Below are 16,876 nucleotides of genomic sequence, written 5' to 3'. Positions count from 1 at the left end.
ATCCAGTTTCTAAAACTATACATTAATATCTCTTGTATTAGTTTCTTATTGCTACTCTAACAAATAGGCTTACAACAATGGAAATTTATTCTCTTACAGTTCCAGAGGTCAAATTCTCAAATGGGTCTGTAGGGGTGTGTTTCTTCTGGAGGCTCCAAGGGAGATTAGGTTTCCCAGCTCTTTTCCTCTTCCAGAGGCTGCCTGCATACTTGGTTCATGGCTCTCTTTTCTCTACCTTCAAAGCCAGCACTGGAATGTCTTTAAATCTCCTTCGTCTGTCTTCGATCCTTCACCTCCCTCTTTTAAGGACCTTTGTGATTACATTGAGGGCCATCCAGATAACCCAGGAAAATCTTCCCACTACAAGATTCTTTTTTTTTTTTTAAAGATTTTATTTATTTGTCAGAGAGAGAGGAGAGCGAGCAAGCACAGGCAGACAGAATGGCAGGCAGAGGCAGAGGGAGAAGCAGGCTCCCCGCCAAGCAGGAGCCCGATGTGGGACTCGATCCCAGGACGCTGGGATCATGACCTGAGCCGAAGGAAGCTGCTTAACCAACTGAGCCACCCAGGCGTCCCCCACCACAAGATTCTTAATTTAACCACACTGCAAAGCCTAGTGCCATATGAGGTAACAGTTGCAAGCTCCAGAGATTAGGGCATGCATATCTTTGGAAGCTCATTGTTTAGGCAACCACATATTTCTATAGATTTTCAAAATCTTAGCTGAGCCTGCTGATGGAATCCATTACCATTAGAGTCAGCTTAGTAGCAAATGGTTGTAGCCCAGCAAGCAGCCGGCAGTGTGTACACTGAAATGGCTAATGAGACCATAAAATATATGTAGAATCTAAAAACATGAACATGATAGAACAAAAGACAGGGAGGAAGTAAACGGAGTGAGCATTTTCTAGGTTTCTTGCATGCTGGGAAATGATCATTGTTCATTGCACATTAACATGGTAAGGATGCATGTCATCTTTAAGGAGCTATAAAAGAATGTGTAACACATAATCTAATAAGAAGAAATACAAGAGGGACTCCTGGGTGGCTCAGGTGGTTGAGTGTCCAACTCCTGATTTCAGATGATACAGGTGCTGCTCAGCATGGAGTCTGCTTGAGATTCTCTCTCTCTCTCTCCTTTTCGCTGTGCCAATTCCCCTGCTCACTCACGCTCGAGCTCTCTCTCTCTCTCGCTCACTCTCTCTCTGTAAATAAATAAATAAAATCTTTTTTCATACTCAAATGAAGGCAAAAGAGAAGAGCATAAGGAACATAGGAAAGGAAGGACAAATAAAAATCAAGTAAGATGATAGATCTAATCATGAATATGTCAACAATTATAGTAATATAAATAGACAATTCGACTTTACAAACAAAGATTAGTGGAGTGCTGCATTTCCCAAATCATCAGCTGATGTGCCCTGGGAACCTCCAGCATCTCAGAGGAGACCCATGGGCTATTTTAAATTTTTGGTGGAAAAACAATTCTGGGTTTTGTCTCAGATACTGGTGCAAACCACTGGCTCCCAATAGGCCTTGGCTACATTAGATTGCAGTAGAGTTCTTTTATTTTTTTTTTTAAGTAGGTTCCTCTTGGTGACAACAAATCTTTTGCAAAACTGGGCTTTAGCAGTGGCTGTGATACAAGTATCAAAGACAATTTTTGTAGAAAAGAAATGAGGTGGTGGATTACAATTCAATTCTATGGTTTGAGAAGTTGAGCAGTGCTCAGCATCCCACTGAGGAATGGTTGACAGGGTCGCCTCAGTTGGTGAAGTGGCTGATTAGTTCAGGTCATGATTTCAGGTTCCTGGGATCAAGGCCTGCATTGGGCTCTGCGCACAGCAGGGAGTCTGCTTGAGATTCTCTCTCCCTCTCCCTCCCCCCACTCGTGCATGCTTGCTCCCTCTCTCTTCTTGCTCTCTCTCAAAATAAATAAATAAATAAATAACGCTTTAGAACAAAATGAAAGCTCATCTCTATGTTCACTAGTAAGAGATGCAAACATTTCAACATATGAAGGTGTTCTGTTTCATTGATCGCATCTATGAAGCCACTGGATAAAAAGAGGAAGTAATAGAAGTTTCTCCATTAACTTGGATGTCACTATGGTCTTGGCCTCCAGGTCAGTGCAAAAGCCCGAACACCTTCCATTTGCCAACTGGCAAATGCTACGGACGAGTATAGAGTTTCCCATCGGGACATTTCTGAAGTATGAGTGCCGCCCTGGTTACTATGGGAGAGGGTTCTTTATCACCTGCCTACCCAACTCGGTCTGGTCAAGTGCCAAAAACAAGTGTCAGCGTAAGTACCTCTGGACTGAGAACTCTGTGTCAATCAAACATCCGTAGAGCTGAATCAATTGTTCAGATTTTGGAACTAAGACTCGTACGATTGTTAAATTTGCCTCAGGTAGAGTACATGATGCAGTTATCCTTTCTGTCACATCTTCCTACTGCTCTGACTTACTGGCACCTCCATTACAAGGTCACTTCATGAGAAATGACCTTCACAAGGCACAATGCAGGGAAAAGCTCCATTCAGTAGGGGTTTCCCATCGTCACCGTTGAAACTACGTCACCAATGACTCAGAAAAGGGAAGAAAATTGTAGGTGGAGAGTGAATCCCGACTTCGAGATCTCCGATTTAAGCTGGTTGGATGACAAAATAACCACTTCGGTAAAAAGTAAAGTTTGCATTTTTCTGGGGTGCACAACACAGGGAAAAGATCAATGAGGAGGGGAGGTCTTTTCTTGGAAGTGGAGCTTAGTAGGTGGCTGACTCTCGGGCAGTCTTGCTAGTTTCTCTGAATTGGCAAAATCTGCGGAACCACAAATACTTTTCAGTAAACTCCATCCAGGTTGGGACCTTATGTACTTACTGAGAGAAGTTTGGCTTGTTCTATACCCAATCCCCCAATTCTGCTTCTCCCCCATAGGGAGATCATGTGGAACTCCTCCAGAACCCGCCAATGGCAAAATGACCGTACACGGAGACGCCCGGTTTGGATCAACTGTTAATTACGCCTGTAATGAAGGGTGAGTTAGCAGCAGCATCATTTGGGTTGAGAGTTCCAGAACTGTAGCACCAATCTCTAAACAAGCATCTTAGAAAGTCTTCCTGTCCATTCAAACCATAGCAATAAGATTTCTAAGTAGACATGGTGGCTTGAATCCAAGTATTAAACTACATTTGAAAAGACTAAACAAATATTTGAAAAATAGGAAGCACCCGTATCTGTGCTAGAAACTTGGGGGTGGGGGAAAGGATGTCTAAGGCACACCAAATTCATGCGCCTAGAACCAAGAGAAACGTTCACTAAATGGGAAGGACCAGGTCTCTAAAGAAGCAAATGGAACAACCATTAGTGGCTCTGTGCACATATTCACACCCCAAAGCAACAAGAGCTGGAGATGGTGGACTCAGAAGTGGGAAAGAATGACTTGTTTAGGATGATGGAGCCCTGAGGTGCAGAGGCAAATCTTGATTGTTATAGCCCCTCTCCAGAAATGTGCACGGTGCAGAAATTTGCTGTGGCTTATCCTTAAAGGAGATAATCAATTATCTGCTTTGCCTTATATCTTAACTTTTGCTTTAAAAAAAAAAACTTATTTATTGCTTACTTAAAAGACATATAATAAAACATAAGTGATCATTAAAATCAGGAAGAAATAAAGTGAACTTCAGGGTATATGCTATCCACCTTAGGAAACATTGCTAGAACCTTAGACGTCTCCACTGTGCCTTTCCCAGTTCCCATTCCTCCACCTCCAGAATCTCTCTGGAAATGTATAGATGTATAGATCAATAGAACAGAATTGAGAACGCAGAAGTAACCCCACACACTTATGGTCAACTCCTTTCAGCAAGGGTGCCAGGACAATCCAATGGTGAAAGAATAATCTTTTCAACAACTGGTCTTGGGGGCAACTAAACAACCAAATATAAACCCACTAAGTAGGAGGAATGAGTATCATGAATCATGTTAACAGATTAAGCCTGAAATATTTGAGTAACTCCACTTGGTCTAGAAGTATAGTAAATATTATGTCTGCATTCCTACATTTGTTTTATAATATCTTCTTTCCCATGTTTTCCTTTTATTCTCATAGGAATGATAGGCTTAATAATGTTCCATTCTCAACCTGTCCTTGTCTGGCTTTACAACCAATTTATCTATATAAAATGAGCAGAGCGTGTTTCTTTTCAAAGCAGGCTGGATCCGTCAATCTTTTTTTCCAATATCTTCTGGTATTTCTGTGTTCTTTTAAATATATTTGAGGCTATGTAATTAGGTGCATGCACACTGAAGACTTCCAAGAGCATTAAAACTTATTATAGTGGGTTGCTCCTTCTTTCTAATAATGCTTTTCAGTTAGTCTATTTGTGTGTACACTTATACTCCTATTATATATTGTCATATAACTACATTGCTTTTGATTATTTACCCACTCTCTTTAAATCTTTTTGACTTTTTACTCTCCTGTGTCAGTCTACGTAGGTGAGTCTCTGATAAATAATCAATAGTTAGAGTTCCTTCATCCAGTTTGATAATGTCTACCTTTTAAGTAAGGAGTTTAATCCATTTGCTTTAAATGTAACTACTAATATTTAAAATTAATGCCTACTACCTGATTTTGTGTTTCTATTTATACCAATTTTATGTTTTCACACTTCCTCAACTTTTGTGTCCATTAGGTTTTATATTTTTTTTCCATTATGTCCTTCACTAGCTTGGAAAATAGAGGCTCTATTTCTATTTATTTAGAAGTTCCCCTGGAAATTTTAACTTGTATACTTGGAAAATGCAAAAGTTAATCCCTACAATTATCTCCCTGCTTGCAACACATGGATGTAAGAAAATTTCAACAAATTTGCATTTGCAAATATAGTCAATAGTACATTGAATTTATGTGACCCCATTCACTTATGAATTTGTGTAATCAATATAGAAAGCTAGAAGTTCAGGGAAAAATGTAAAGGGCTAGCATTCTAGTCCAATGACTCAATCTTGACCTGAAAAAGATGGACAAAAAACATTCAGATGGATCTTAATGGATTTAACCCAGCAGGATAAAAATTTTTAAGACAGATTGAACATTCAAAAATCAATCAACATGATCAACTCTAGAAACAGGCTGAAGAAGAAAAATATATGCCCCTAGCAATTGACAAAAAATGCAGTTGGCAAAATCCAGTGTCAATTAGCCTTGAACAAGTCTGAAATCAAGGTGTCAGCAGGTGGGTTCCTACTGGAGCTCAGAGGAAGAATCCATTTCGTGCTTTTCTCCTAGCTTCTGGTGCTTGTCAGCTGTCCTTGGCATCATGAGCTATAAACACATCATTCCTACCTCTGCGTCTGTTCTCACATGGCTTTTCCTATGTCTGTGTCAACGTTTTCTGTCTGTCTCCTTGTCCAGATTTCCTTCTTCTTCTGAGGACAACGGTGATTGCATTAGGGCCCATGTTAATCCAGTATGACCTCATCTTAACTCTCTTATATCTGCAAGACCGTGTTTCCAAAAAAGTCAGATTCTAAGGTTTCAGGACAGGAATTTGGAGGCACACGAACAGACATTTCACTGAAGAGAGTTTATCGATGGAAATTAAGACCAGGAAAAGATATTCAACTTCATCAGCCCTTAGGAAAATACAAATGAAACCACAGTGAAACAATACTACACATATATCTGAGTGGCAGAAATACAAACTAGTGAAAACAGCAGATGCTAGCATGGTTGTAGAGGAACTGGATTCCTCGTTCATTGCGGATAGGAACAGAAACTGGTAAACCCTCCCTGGATAACATAAATGAGCTATCAAGCCATGGAAAGCCGGGAGGAAACTTAATTGCATTTTACTAGGTGAAAGAATCCAATCTGAACAGGCTCAATTCTGTATAATTCCAGGGAAGTGGCATTCTAGAAAAGAAAATATGGAGTAAAAAGATCCGTAGTAGCCAAGGGGTAGGAGGAGGGAGAGACGAATAGGCAGATCTCCGAAGATGTTTAGGGCAGTGAAACTACTCTGTGTCATTCTGTAAGGGTGCATCCATGTCAATATTTGTTTGTCTAGACACACAGACTATACGACGCCAAGACTGAACCCTGCTGTAAACCAGGGACTACCGGGGATAATGATGTGTCAATGTAGGTTCATCAGTTGCAAGCCACTGTACCAGTCTGGTGGGGGATGTGGATAATGTGGGAAGGTATGCATGTGTAGGGAAAGGGAGTATATGGGAAATCCCCTGTATCCTCTGGCCAATATTACCGTGAACCCAGAATAGGTCTTCAATATAGTCTGTATAAAAGCTGAATACTTGTAAGCACACTCACATACCCACAAATTAGTACAAACAGAACTGAGGAAGTCCAAATAAATTTGGTGATCATACCTATGTCAGAATCCTAGTTTAATATTTTACTACAGTTTTGCAAGACATTATCCATGGGAGAAATTTACATTTTCCAAGTCTTATGGCACACTGTGAACAGTTTGTGGCATACTAAGTGAGAATTGCTGCCTTAACATTTTACATAGGAAATCCGTGTTCAACTTCTTTTGTTCTGCTTGGATTTCCTTTGGTTCTAGTTTGAAGAATCTTAAACATGTTAGGCTTAAATTAAAATGTAGCTCAAAGTAATTAAGAGCAGAGGACCCATTTAGATTAGATATCTGAATAAAGATGTAAAATTTGGGAAAGTGGTAGTATACTATCACAAATTGTGATATATATACTATGTCAAAAATATGTATACATAGTATATGTATACATATATGTACATGTATATACACATACAAAGTATATACCATGTCATACACTATGACAAATGGAAATTGTCCTTCTGATTCTCCAGGATACACTCTCTTGTAAGTAGCCACTTCAGTAGGAAAATGAACAGGGAAAATAACATTCATTCTTCTTTCCCTCTAGATACCGACTTATTGGTAAGACCTCTATTGCATGCATCATCTCAGGCAAGACTGTCACCTGGGATGACGATCCACCTATTTGTGAGAGTGAGTTGAAGCCGTCCTTGTTCTTACCTTTTCCAATAGATTCTAAGTTTCCCCCTGAAGTTATACAAATCTTAAGTGGATTCCTTTGTGCATTCTATCCCTCAAAACCCATGGGGTTTCTGGCAACTGTTTCCATATGTTTTTTCCTTATGTCGTGCCTTTTCTGAATCTGGGGACTTAATGCATAAAAGCCTTCAAACCTTAGTTTTCCTTCAGTTAATTCAGAATGACGTTGACTGTGCCACCCCCAGTGTAACAGTCATTCTGCTTGGCAAATTAGTCAAGATTTTTCTAAAGTGATGCTCTCCAAGGCTGGTGAAGCTGTGGATCAATCAACACTCGCACACACGTGGAGGTCCACAAAACCTCTTGAGAGGCACCATGTGCCATAAGCCTCAAATGGACATAGACTTTGACCCACTTCTTAGAATTTATACTTGGAGATAAATGCAGACTTTTCCTAGGAATTCACTTTACACTTCTCATTGCTTCATTCATTATAATAGCAAAATTGTTAGGTACCGAAATGTTTCCAGCTATGCTTGGAAGGTATAGGAAGGAAAGTGTCCTTGTTAAAATGACTATTGAGAATTCTTTAAGAAACATGAAATTGAGCCATGCAGAATAGAAGAGATACATCCAGGGGCACTTGAGAGACTCAGTCTGTTAGATGTCTGACTCTCGGTCCTCAACTGAGGTCTTGAGCTCAAGGTTGTGAGTTTGAGCCCTATCCTGGACACCACACTTGCTTGGAGCCTACTTACAAAAGAAGAGGAGGAGCTAGAGGAGGAAGAAGATGAAGAGGAGGAAGAGGAAGAAGAAGAAGGAAGGGAGGTTAGAAGGAGGAGGATTAAAAAGGAGAAGAAGAGGAAGAGGAGAAAGGAGAAGAAGAAGGAGGAGGAGAAAGAGGAGGAGGAGAAGGAGCAGAAAAAGAAGAGGAGGAGGAAGAATAAGAAGGAGGAGGAGGGAGGAGTGGGGAGGGACAGGAGGAGGAGGTGAAGAGGAAGAGGAAGAAAAGGAACTACATCCATATACTGGAATGTTATTCAGCTAAAAATAAGAAAAACAAAGAACAAAGAAACACAATGTCATGGAGAAACAATTAATGATATAAACAAGTAAATTATACACTTTTATGTGAAAAAAATCAGATGACAAAACAGTACTCGGATAGATCTCTTTATTTAAATGTAATACACCTATATCTATTCCTAGATTTTCATCTTTATTTCTAATTCTTTAACCTTTCTTATACTAATCTTTGCTGAAAGGCTGCAAGCCGTCCTTGGTGAAGGTGGGACGAAACTTCAGTATACTTTCTGGCCGTGTAGCAGCATGCTTTCTACAAGAAGATAAAAAAAAAATTAAAAAGAAATAAAAGAAGAAGAAGAAGATCCTATCTTCTATTCGTTTGAGCTGCTTTGAGTCTGTCCATAGCTCCCAAGTCTGGGAACTGGTTGATGAATAACATTACTTTTTTTTTTTCAGTGATTCAATCAGAGGTAGATTTTTTCTGCTTGTAGCCATCAAAGAATACTTAACTGCACTCTTCATCTATTTCAGTTTTAGAGGATCCACAACAATTAGCCAGGGACAGAGATCTCTGCAGGCAAGTCACTCTGATCTCTGTTTCAGTTGCCCTGGCTATTAAGTGCTGCCACTTGGCTCCTGCCAGCCTGAGGTCCTTTGGTCTCCACTGAATTCAGGAAACCCAGATCAATAACAAAGCTCCCAATGTCACCAAGGTCATTCCCAGCCTACAGAGAATAGCCATCAGAGAGTCTGTCAAGAATACGGAAAATTCCCCAAGAATGTATTTCTCAAAGCCTTGGGTGAAAGGATAACAGGTCTCTCTTTGAACACCCCACCCCCCCCCAGGCACATAGTTAAGGGTGGACAAACAGGGCTCACTAAGCCCACTCTGGCATTCCTAAATCCATAAGTCATAGGATTTCTTCCTCAGGACTACACTAAGAAAGGTCCTGTATTTCGGCTTCATTTAATGTAGGTCAACCTCTAACACAGTGAATTCACAGTCTTAATTCTTTTTCTTTTTGGGGATACCTTCTTGCCGGTCCTAATTGGTGCCCCCCTCTTTCCCCCCCAAACACCACCCCAACTCCAGTTCCAGGTCTTTCAGGACTTAAATCAGGTTAAAGAACCACAATTATGGTGAAGTATTAAGGGTAGGTCCTGAGGAAGATCAGCAGTCCCTGAAATTGGAGTTGCCAGATTTAGTAAACAAAAAGACAAGATAGCCAGTTAAACTTGAATTTCAGCACAGCAACACATATTTTTGTATTCTAAATATGTGCCTTGCAGTATTTGGGATAGAATTATATATAGAACTAGCTTTCATTGTTTTTCTCAAATTCAGATCTAACTGGACATCTGTGTTCTTCTGGCAACCCTACCAGGGCAGCTGCTCAGGACAGGTCATTACAGGTTCTTTGAGCAAAGGGAGGCTTACCTCCTCACACAGGGGAGGAGGGGCTGCTTCTAGCAAAGGAAGCTCAGCAGAATTTCCAGGTACAAGGTATCCAGCATCCTTAGAATCTACCCATGTATCTCCATCTCAAATTTTATTTATATGTTTTAAGATTTTATTTCTTTTTTGACAGAGAGAGGGGACAGTAAGAGAGGGAAACACAGCAGGCAGGGGGAGTGGGAGAGGGAGAAGCAGGCTCCCTGCCCAGCAAACAGCCCCATGCAAGGCTCCATCCCAGGACCCTGGATTCTAAACCTGAGCCAAAGGCAGACATTTAACAACTAAGCTACACAGGCACCCCTCTCCATCTCCATTTTTAAAGTCCTCCTTTTCCCAATCAATATTCAGACTTTAACATAAGAGAGCCTGTTAAATTTGTGAAGTCAATTTACCTTGGAATCCAGCCACAGGATTAGACGTTGGATTTGTTCTTCAGAAATCTGGGCTCTGTTATTACGCAGTGCAAGTTTCTTTTTCGGGCAGATAAGTAGAAGTGTTCAGAGGCAGACCCTGAGCAGGAATTTAAAAGCATTTTCTTTCTGTTAAAGCCTTCAATGCACTTAGAAGTAACCAACCAATAAACTCTTTTCTTCTTCCTGCCCTCCCCTCCTCCTATCCCTACCTCCCTTTCTTTCACTCCCTCCCTATTTCTTTCATATACTGGCTAGGACCACCACTAAAATTTTTGATAGGGTTGGGGATACTAGGGTATCCTGCTTTTGTTCCCCATCTCAAAGTGAAAGGTTCCAAATATTTCACCATTAATGTAGTATTTGCTCCAGGCTTTTGTAGATCCCCATTTTCAGGGAAAGGAAATTCCCTAATATTCTTCATGGCTAAGAATTTTTTGTCATTAAGTCATGTTGAAGTTTATCAAGCACTATGGCTACATATCCGAAAATAATCATATTGTTTCTCCATTACTCTCTTAATGGAATGAATTGTTTTCATGACCTTTTTTTATGTTATGTTAATCACCATACATACTTCATTAGTTTTGCTATAGTGTCCATGATTCATTATTTGCATATAACACCAGTGCTCATTTCAATACATGCCCACCTTAATACCCGTCACCAGCCCTAACCCATGCCCCTCATGCCCCCTTCCCTCTGAAACCCTCGGTTTGTTTCCCGGAGTCCATAGTGTCTCATGGTTCATCTGCACCTCTCTGATTCTCCTCCCTTCGTTTTTCCCTTCCTTCTCCTAATGTCCACTATGCTAGTCCTTATGTTCCACAAATAAGTGGAAACATGTAACAATTGTGTTCGCTGCTGGACTGATTTCACTTAGCATAATCCCCTCCAGCTCCATCCATGTCAATGCAATATCATCATTTCTGAGTGGCTGAGTAATAATCCTTGTGTGTATGAACCACATCTTTATCCACTATCTGCTGACGGGCATCTCAGCTCCTTCCAGAATTTGACTATTGTGGACATTGCTCCAGGAACATTGGGGTGCATGTGACCTTCTTTTCACTACATCTGTATCTTCTGGGTAAATACCCAGTAGTGCAATTTCTGGATCATAGGGTAGCTCTATTTTTAGCTTTTTGAAGAACCTCCATAGTGTTTTCCAAAGTGGCTATGCCAGCTTGCTTGCCCACCAAGAGTGTAACTCAACCATTCTCTTAAACCAAACACAAGATAAACTCAAAATGGATGAAAGACCTCAATGTGAGACAGGAATCCATCAAAATCCTAGAGGAGAAACATAGGCAGTAACCTCTTCGACATCGGGCCACAGCAACTTCTTCCGAAACGCGTCTCCAAAGGCAAGGGGAAAAAAAGCAAAGATGACTTTTGGGACTTTGTCAAGATAAAAAGCTTCCGCACAGCAAAGGAAATGGTTAACAAAACTAAGAGGCAACCCACGGAATGGGAGAAGATATTTGCAAAGGACATTACAGATAAAGGGCTGATATGCAAGATCTATAAACGAACTTCTCAAACTCAAACCCAAAAAACAAATACCAAATCAGAAAATGGGCAGAAGACATGAACAGACACTTCTCCAGAGAAGACGTACAAATGGCTAACAGACGCATGACAAAATGTTCAACATCATTAGCCATCAGGACAATTCAAATGAAAAGCACATTGAGATAGCTATGCCACCTGACACCAGTCAGAGATGGTCAAATTGACAAGGTAAGAAACAACAAATGTTGGAGAGACATGTGGAGAAAGGTGAACCCTCTTACACTGTTGTGGGAATGTTTCTCATTACTTTTTGAAAAGCAAGCTGATTTTGAATTCTAATCGACCTTCTTGGCATAAAACGACTTGGTCATAAGATTTTATAATTCTTTTATGTTGTTCATATACGTAATATATTTTAGATGTTTTTCAGATATAATTTATGTATCATAAGACTTACTCTTTTAAGTATAAATATTAATGATTTTTATTGTATTCATGCACGCTGTGAGACCAGCACCACTAATTCTAGAACACTTTACATCATTCCATTCCTATTGATTTTTAGAGGATTTGACTGTAGTATTTCTTTCCCTGGACTCCTACTCAAAACCCTTATGAGGGTTTTTTTATCTCTCTTTTAAGATTTTCTTTAGCTTTTTGACAGAGAGGGAGAGAGCACGAGACCATAGCAGAGGGATCAGGAGAAGGAGAATGTAGACTCCTCACTGAGCAGGCAACCCAACACAGGGCTCAATCCCAGGGTCCTGGGATCATAACCCGAACCAAAGGTGGACGTCCAGCCAATCTTAGGAGCATTTCATATCAAACTTATGATCATCTCATAAAGCCAGCTGATGTTTTCCATATATTTGTTTCCCTATAAGAGTTTAGGTAATCCTAGCATTATTTCTTCATAGATATCTGAAAAAAATTCACCAATAAAGCCATATCTCCTGGAGTTTATGCTGTTGGGAAGGTCTTTTTTCCAGCACATTTTTCATACACTGCTAGACTACATGTGTGTGTGTGTGTTGTGTGGTGTGTGTGTGGTGTGTGTGTGTGTACTATATATACACAACATATATATTCATACCTTGTAAGCCTTTGTATATATATATACATACATAGATATGTACATCTATATGTATATATACACATAATAGTACACAATATTAATATTGTGTACTCTATTCACTTCAGTGACCTCTTTCCTAAGTGAACACCTGCATGTAACAGCACTCAGAGAAGATTTAGTCCGTTTTACCACTCAGAAGCCTCCCCTATGCCCTTCCTCATTTATTGACCATTTATTGGGGTTCTATCACCAAAGCTTAGTTTGGCTCTGCTTGAATTTTACATTAAAGGAATCAAAAAGCATGTACTCTTTTGTGTCCAGCTCCTGTTAAATGATTTGTGTAGGAGATCATTCACGTTGTTGCATGTAAGATTAACTGGATCTTTTTCATTGTATTATATTTCATTGGTGTGAACTTAACAATTAATTCTATTAAATTCAGCTGTTTATATGTCCGTAGCATTTTATGCGTGTGCATAGGCAATAAATGCACAATATACACAATGTAAATATTTAAATGTTTATATATATGCGCAAGCTGGATAAAACGTTTACATGTTCTATGTAAACAGTGTTGACATTTCTCTACGTGGAATTGTGGGTATGAACGTGGTCAGTCTTAATAGATCCCTGCCCAAAGATTTTATACAGTGAGTGGACAAATTTACTCTTGCACCAGAGGCATATGAAAAGTCAGCTGTTCCATATCTCTGCCAACCTGGTATTTATCATGTGTTTAAATTTTAGCTGGGCTGCTGGCTCACTGCTGCTTTCTTTTGCATTTTTCCAAAAGACTGAGGATGCTGAGCATCTTTCATATCTTTGTGTAGTGCCTGTTCAAACTGTCTTCCAATCTTGCTAGTTTGTGCATCCTCTTTATTGCTTTGAGGAATTCGTTATCCAATCTCAGATTTTCCAAAAGCCATAATACACATATTTCTTCAGGCTAAAATTCATCCTTTGCTTTCTTATGATGTTTCTTGATGATAGATAATGTGCACTTTACTAGTGGTCCTTTAATAAGACTTACTATGGTTATCCTTTCTGGCCACTGTTTCTGTGTTCTCCATAAGAAAACTTTGCCCATCATTTTATCTTCAAGTTAAGTCTGTGATTCATCTCAAATTAATTTTTTTGTATGGTGTAGAGTCTGGTCAAGGAATTTGTTTGCTCATTTTGTTCTTTGTTTTTCCCTAATGGATAGGCAATTCATCTAATACCTTTTTTTTTAGATTTAAATTCAATTAGCCAACATATAGAACCGCATTAATTTTGGATGTAGAGTTTCAATAATTCATCCGTTGCATATAATGCCCAGTATTCATAGCAGTAATATCCACAAGAGCCCAAACTGTGGAAGGAGCCAAGTTGTTCTTCAAATGATGAATGGGGTAAAGAGGATGTGGTACATATATACAATGGATATAAAGGATGAATAGCCACCATTGGCTATCGTCATGGATGGAACTGGAAGAGATGATGGTAAGTGAAATAAGGTCAAACTGAGAAGGACAATTATCATATGATTTCACTCATATGTGGAACATAAGGAATAGCATGGAGGACCATTGGGATGTAGGGAGAAGTGACTGGGAAGAAATCAGTGAGGGACGACAAATCATGAGAGACTCTGGACTCTGCACAACACAATGAGGGTTACAGAAGGTAGGTGGGTGGGGTGATGGGTAACCATGGTGATGTTTATTAAGGAGCACATGTATTGCATGAACACTAGTTGTATACACAACTAATGATTCATTGAACACTACATCAAAAGCTAATTATGTTGGCTATTTGAACATTATGAGAAATAAATGACACCTGCAAAAACAAAAAACAAAAACAAATAGCAACCTTCGTTTGTTCCTAGGTGAGACCTCAATGGTTTGTCTCCCTCTGCTGATTTCTTCCCATTCAGTTTCCATCCCCTCCTTTATTAATCCTCCGTGCTGTTTCTTCTATATTCATATATGAGTAAAACCCTATGATAATTGTCTTTCTCTGATTGACTTATTTTCCTCTGCCCTAATACCACATCTTTTTTCTCCATTCATCTGTCTATGGACACCTCAGCTCTTTTATTTTTTTTTTTTTTACTATTTAAATTTTATTTTTTATAAACATATATTTTTATCCCCAGGGGTACAGGTACTGCGAATCGCCCAGGTTTACACACTTCACAGCACTCACCATAAGCACATACCTTCCCCAATATCCATAACCCCACCCCCCCCCTCTCCAACCCCCCCCTCCCCACCATCAACCCTCAGTTTGTTTTGTGAGATTAAGAGTCACTTATGGTTTCTCTCCCTCCCAATACCCATCTTGTTTCATTTATTCTTCGCCTACCCCCTCAACCCCCCCATGTCGCATCTCCTCTCCCTCATATCAGGGGAGATCATATGATAGTTGTATTTCGCCTAAGCATGATACCCTCTAGTTCTATCCACGTCGTCGCAAATTGCAAGAATTCATTTCTTTTTGATGGCCGCCCTGCATAGTATCCATTGTGTATATATACCACATCTTCTTTATCCATTTCGTCTGTAGATGGACATCTAGGTTCTTTCCATAGTTGGCTTATTGTAGGACATTGCTGCTATAACATTCGGGTTGCACTGTGGCCCCTTCCGGATCACTACTTGAGTATCTTTACGGGTAAATACCCAGCAGTGCAATTGCTGGGTCATACGGTAGTTCGATTTTCAACATTTTGAGGAACCTCCATGCTCGTTTTCCAGAGTGGTTGCACCAAGCTTTGCCATTCCCACCACAGGTGTAGGAGGGTTTTTTGTTGTTGTTTCCCCCCCCCCCTTTTTCCCGCCTCCTCGCCAGCCATCTGTCATTCCTGACTTGTTCATTTAGGCCATTCTGACTGGTGATGGTGATATCTCATGGTGGGTTTTGATTTGTATTTTCCCCTGGATGCCGAGTGATATGGAGCACTGTTTTCCATGTGTCCTTGTTGGCCATCTGGAGTCTTCTTTGCAGAAATGTCTGTTCATGTCCCTTCTCTGCCCATTCTTGATTGGATTGTTTGATCTTGGGTGTTGAGTTTGCTAAGTTCTTTATAGATTTTGGACACTAGCCCTTTATATGATATGTCATTTGCAAATATCTTCTCCCATTCTGTCAGTTGTCTTTTGGTTTTGTTCACTGTTTCCTTTGCTGTGCAAAGCTTTTGATCTTGATAAAATCCCAATAGTTCATTTTTGCCCTTGCTTCCCTTGCCTTTTGGTGATGTTCCTAGGAAGATGTTGCTGCGGCTGAGGTCGAAGAGGTTGCCCGCCTGTGTTCTCCTCGAGGATTTTGATGGATTCCTTTCTCACATTGAGATCCTTCATCCATTTTGAGTCTATTTTCGTGTGTGGTGTAAGGAAATGATCCAATTTCATTTTTCTGCCATGTGGCTGTCAATTTTCCCCACCCATTTATTGAAGAGGCTGTCTTTTTTCTCCATTGGACATTCTTTCCTGCTTTGTCGAAGATGAGTTGACCATAGAGTTGAGGTTCCATTTCTGGGCTCTCTATTCTGTTCCATTGACCTATGTGTCTGTTTTTGTGCCAGTACCATGCTGTCCTTGATGATGACAGCTTTGTAATAGAGCTTGAAGTCCGGAATTGTGATGCCACTGACTTTGGTTTTCCTTTTTCAATATTGCTTGGCTATTCGAGGTCTTTTCTGGTCCATATGAATTTTAGGATTATTTGTTCCATTTCTTTGAAAAAATGGATGGTACTTTGATAGGAATTGCATTAAATGTCGTAGAGTTGCTTTAGGTAGCATAGAGACATTTCACAATATTTATTCTTCCAATCCAGGAGCATGCGAACATTTTTCCATTTCTTTGTGTCTTCCTCAATTTCTTTCATGAGTACTTTATAGTTTTTCTGAGTATAGATTCTAGTCTCTTTGTTTAGGTTTATTCCTAGGTATCTTATAGTTTTGGGTGCAATTGTAAATGGGATGGACTCCTTAATTTCTCTTTCTTTGTCTTGTTGGTGGTGTAGAGAAATGCAACTGATTTCTGTGCATTGATTTTATATCCTGCCACTTTACTGAATTCCTGTACAAGTTCTAGCAGTTTTGGATTGGTGTGCATTTGGGTTTTCCACATATAGTATCATATCATCTGTGAAGAGTGATAGTTTGACTCTTCTTTGCTGATCTGGATGCCTTTAATTTCCTTTTGTTGTCTGATTGCTGAGGCTAGGACTTCTAGTACTATGTTGAATGGCTAGTGGTGATAACGGACATCCCTGCCGTGTTCCTGACTTAGCGGAAAAGCTTTCAGTTTTTCCTCCATTGAGAATGATATTGCGGTGGGTTTTTCTAGATGGCTTGATAATATTGAGGTATGTGCC

At 39.9% G+C, this 16,876-nt stretch overlaps 1 protein-coding gene across 1 annotated transcript in view; it reads left to right on the top strand.

Annotated features, from left to right (window-relative positions):
• CR1 (complement C3b/C4b receptor 1 (Knops blood group)) overlaps positions 1-16,876 on the top strand; it is a 193,589-nt gene that overhangs the window by 93,804 nt on the left and 82,909 nt on the right. The window contains 3 exon segments of the mRNA XM_047705076.1: positions 2,131-2,304; positions 2,939-3,038; positions 6,938-7,023. Coding sequence (XP_047561032.1) covers positions 2,131-2,304; positions 2,939-3,038; positions 6,938-7,023 — 360 coding nt within the window.

This window comes from Lutra lutra, chromosome 15 (genome assembly GCF_902655055.1).
Source record: "Lutra lutra chromosome 15, mLutLut1.2, whole genome shotgun sequence".
Lineage (NCBI taxonomy): Eukaryota > Metazoa > Chordata > Mammalia > Carnivora > Mustelidae > Lutra > Lutra lutra.
This window is presented reverse-complemented; position numbering and strand designations above follow the sequence as displayed.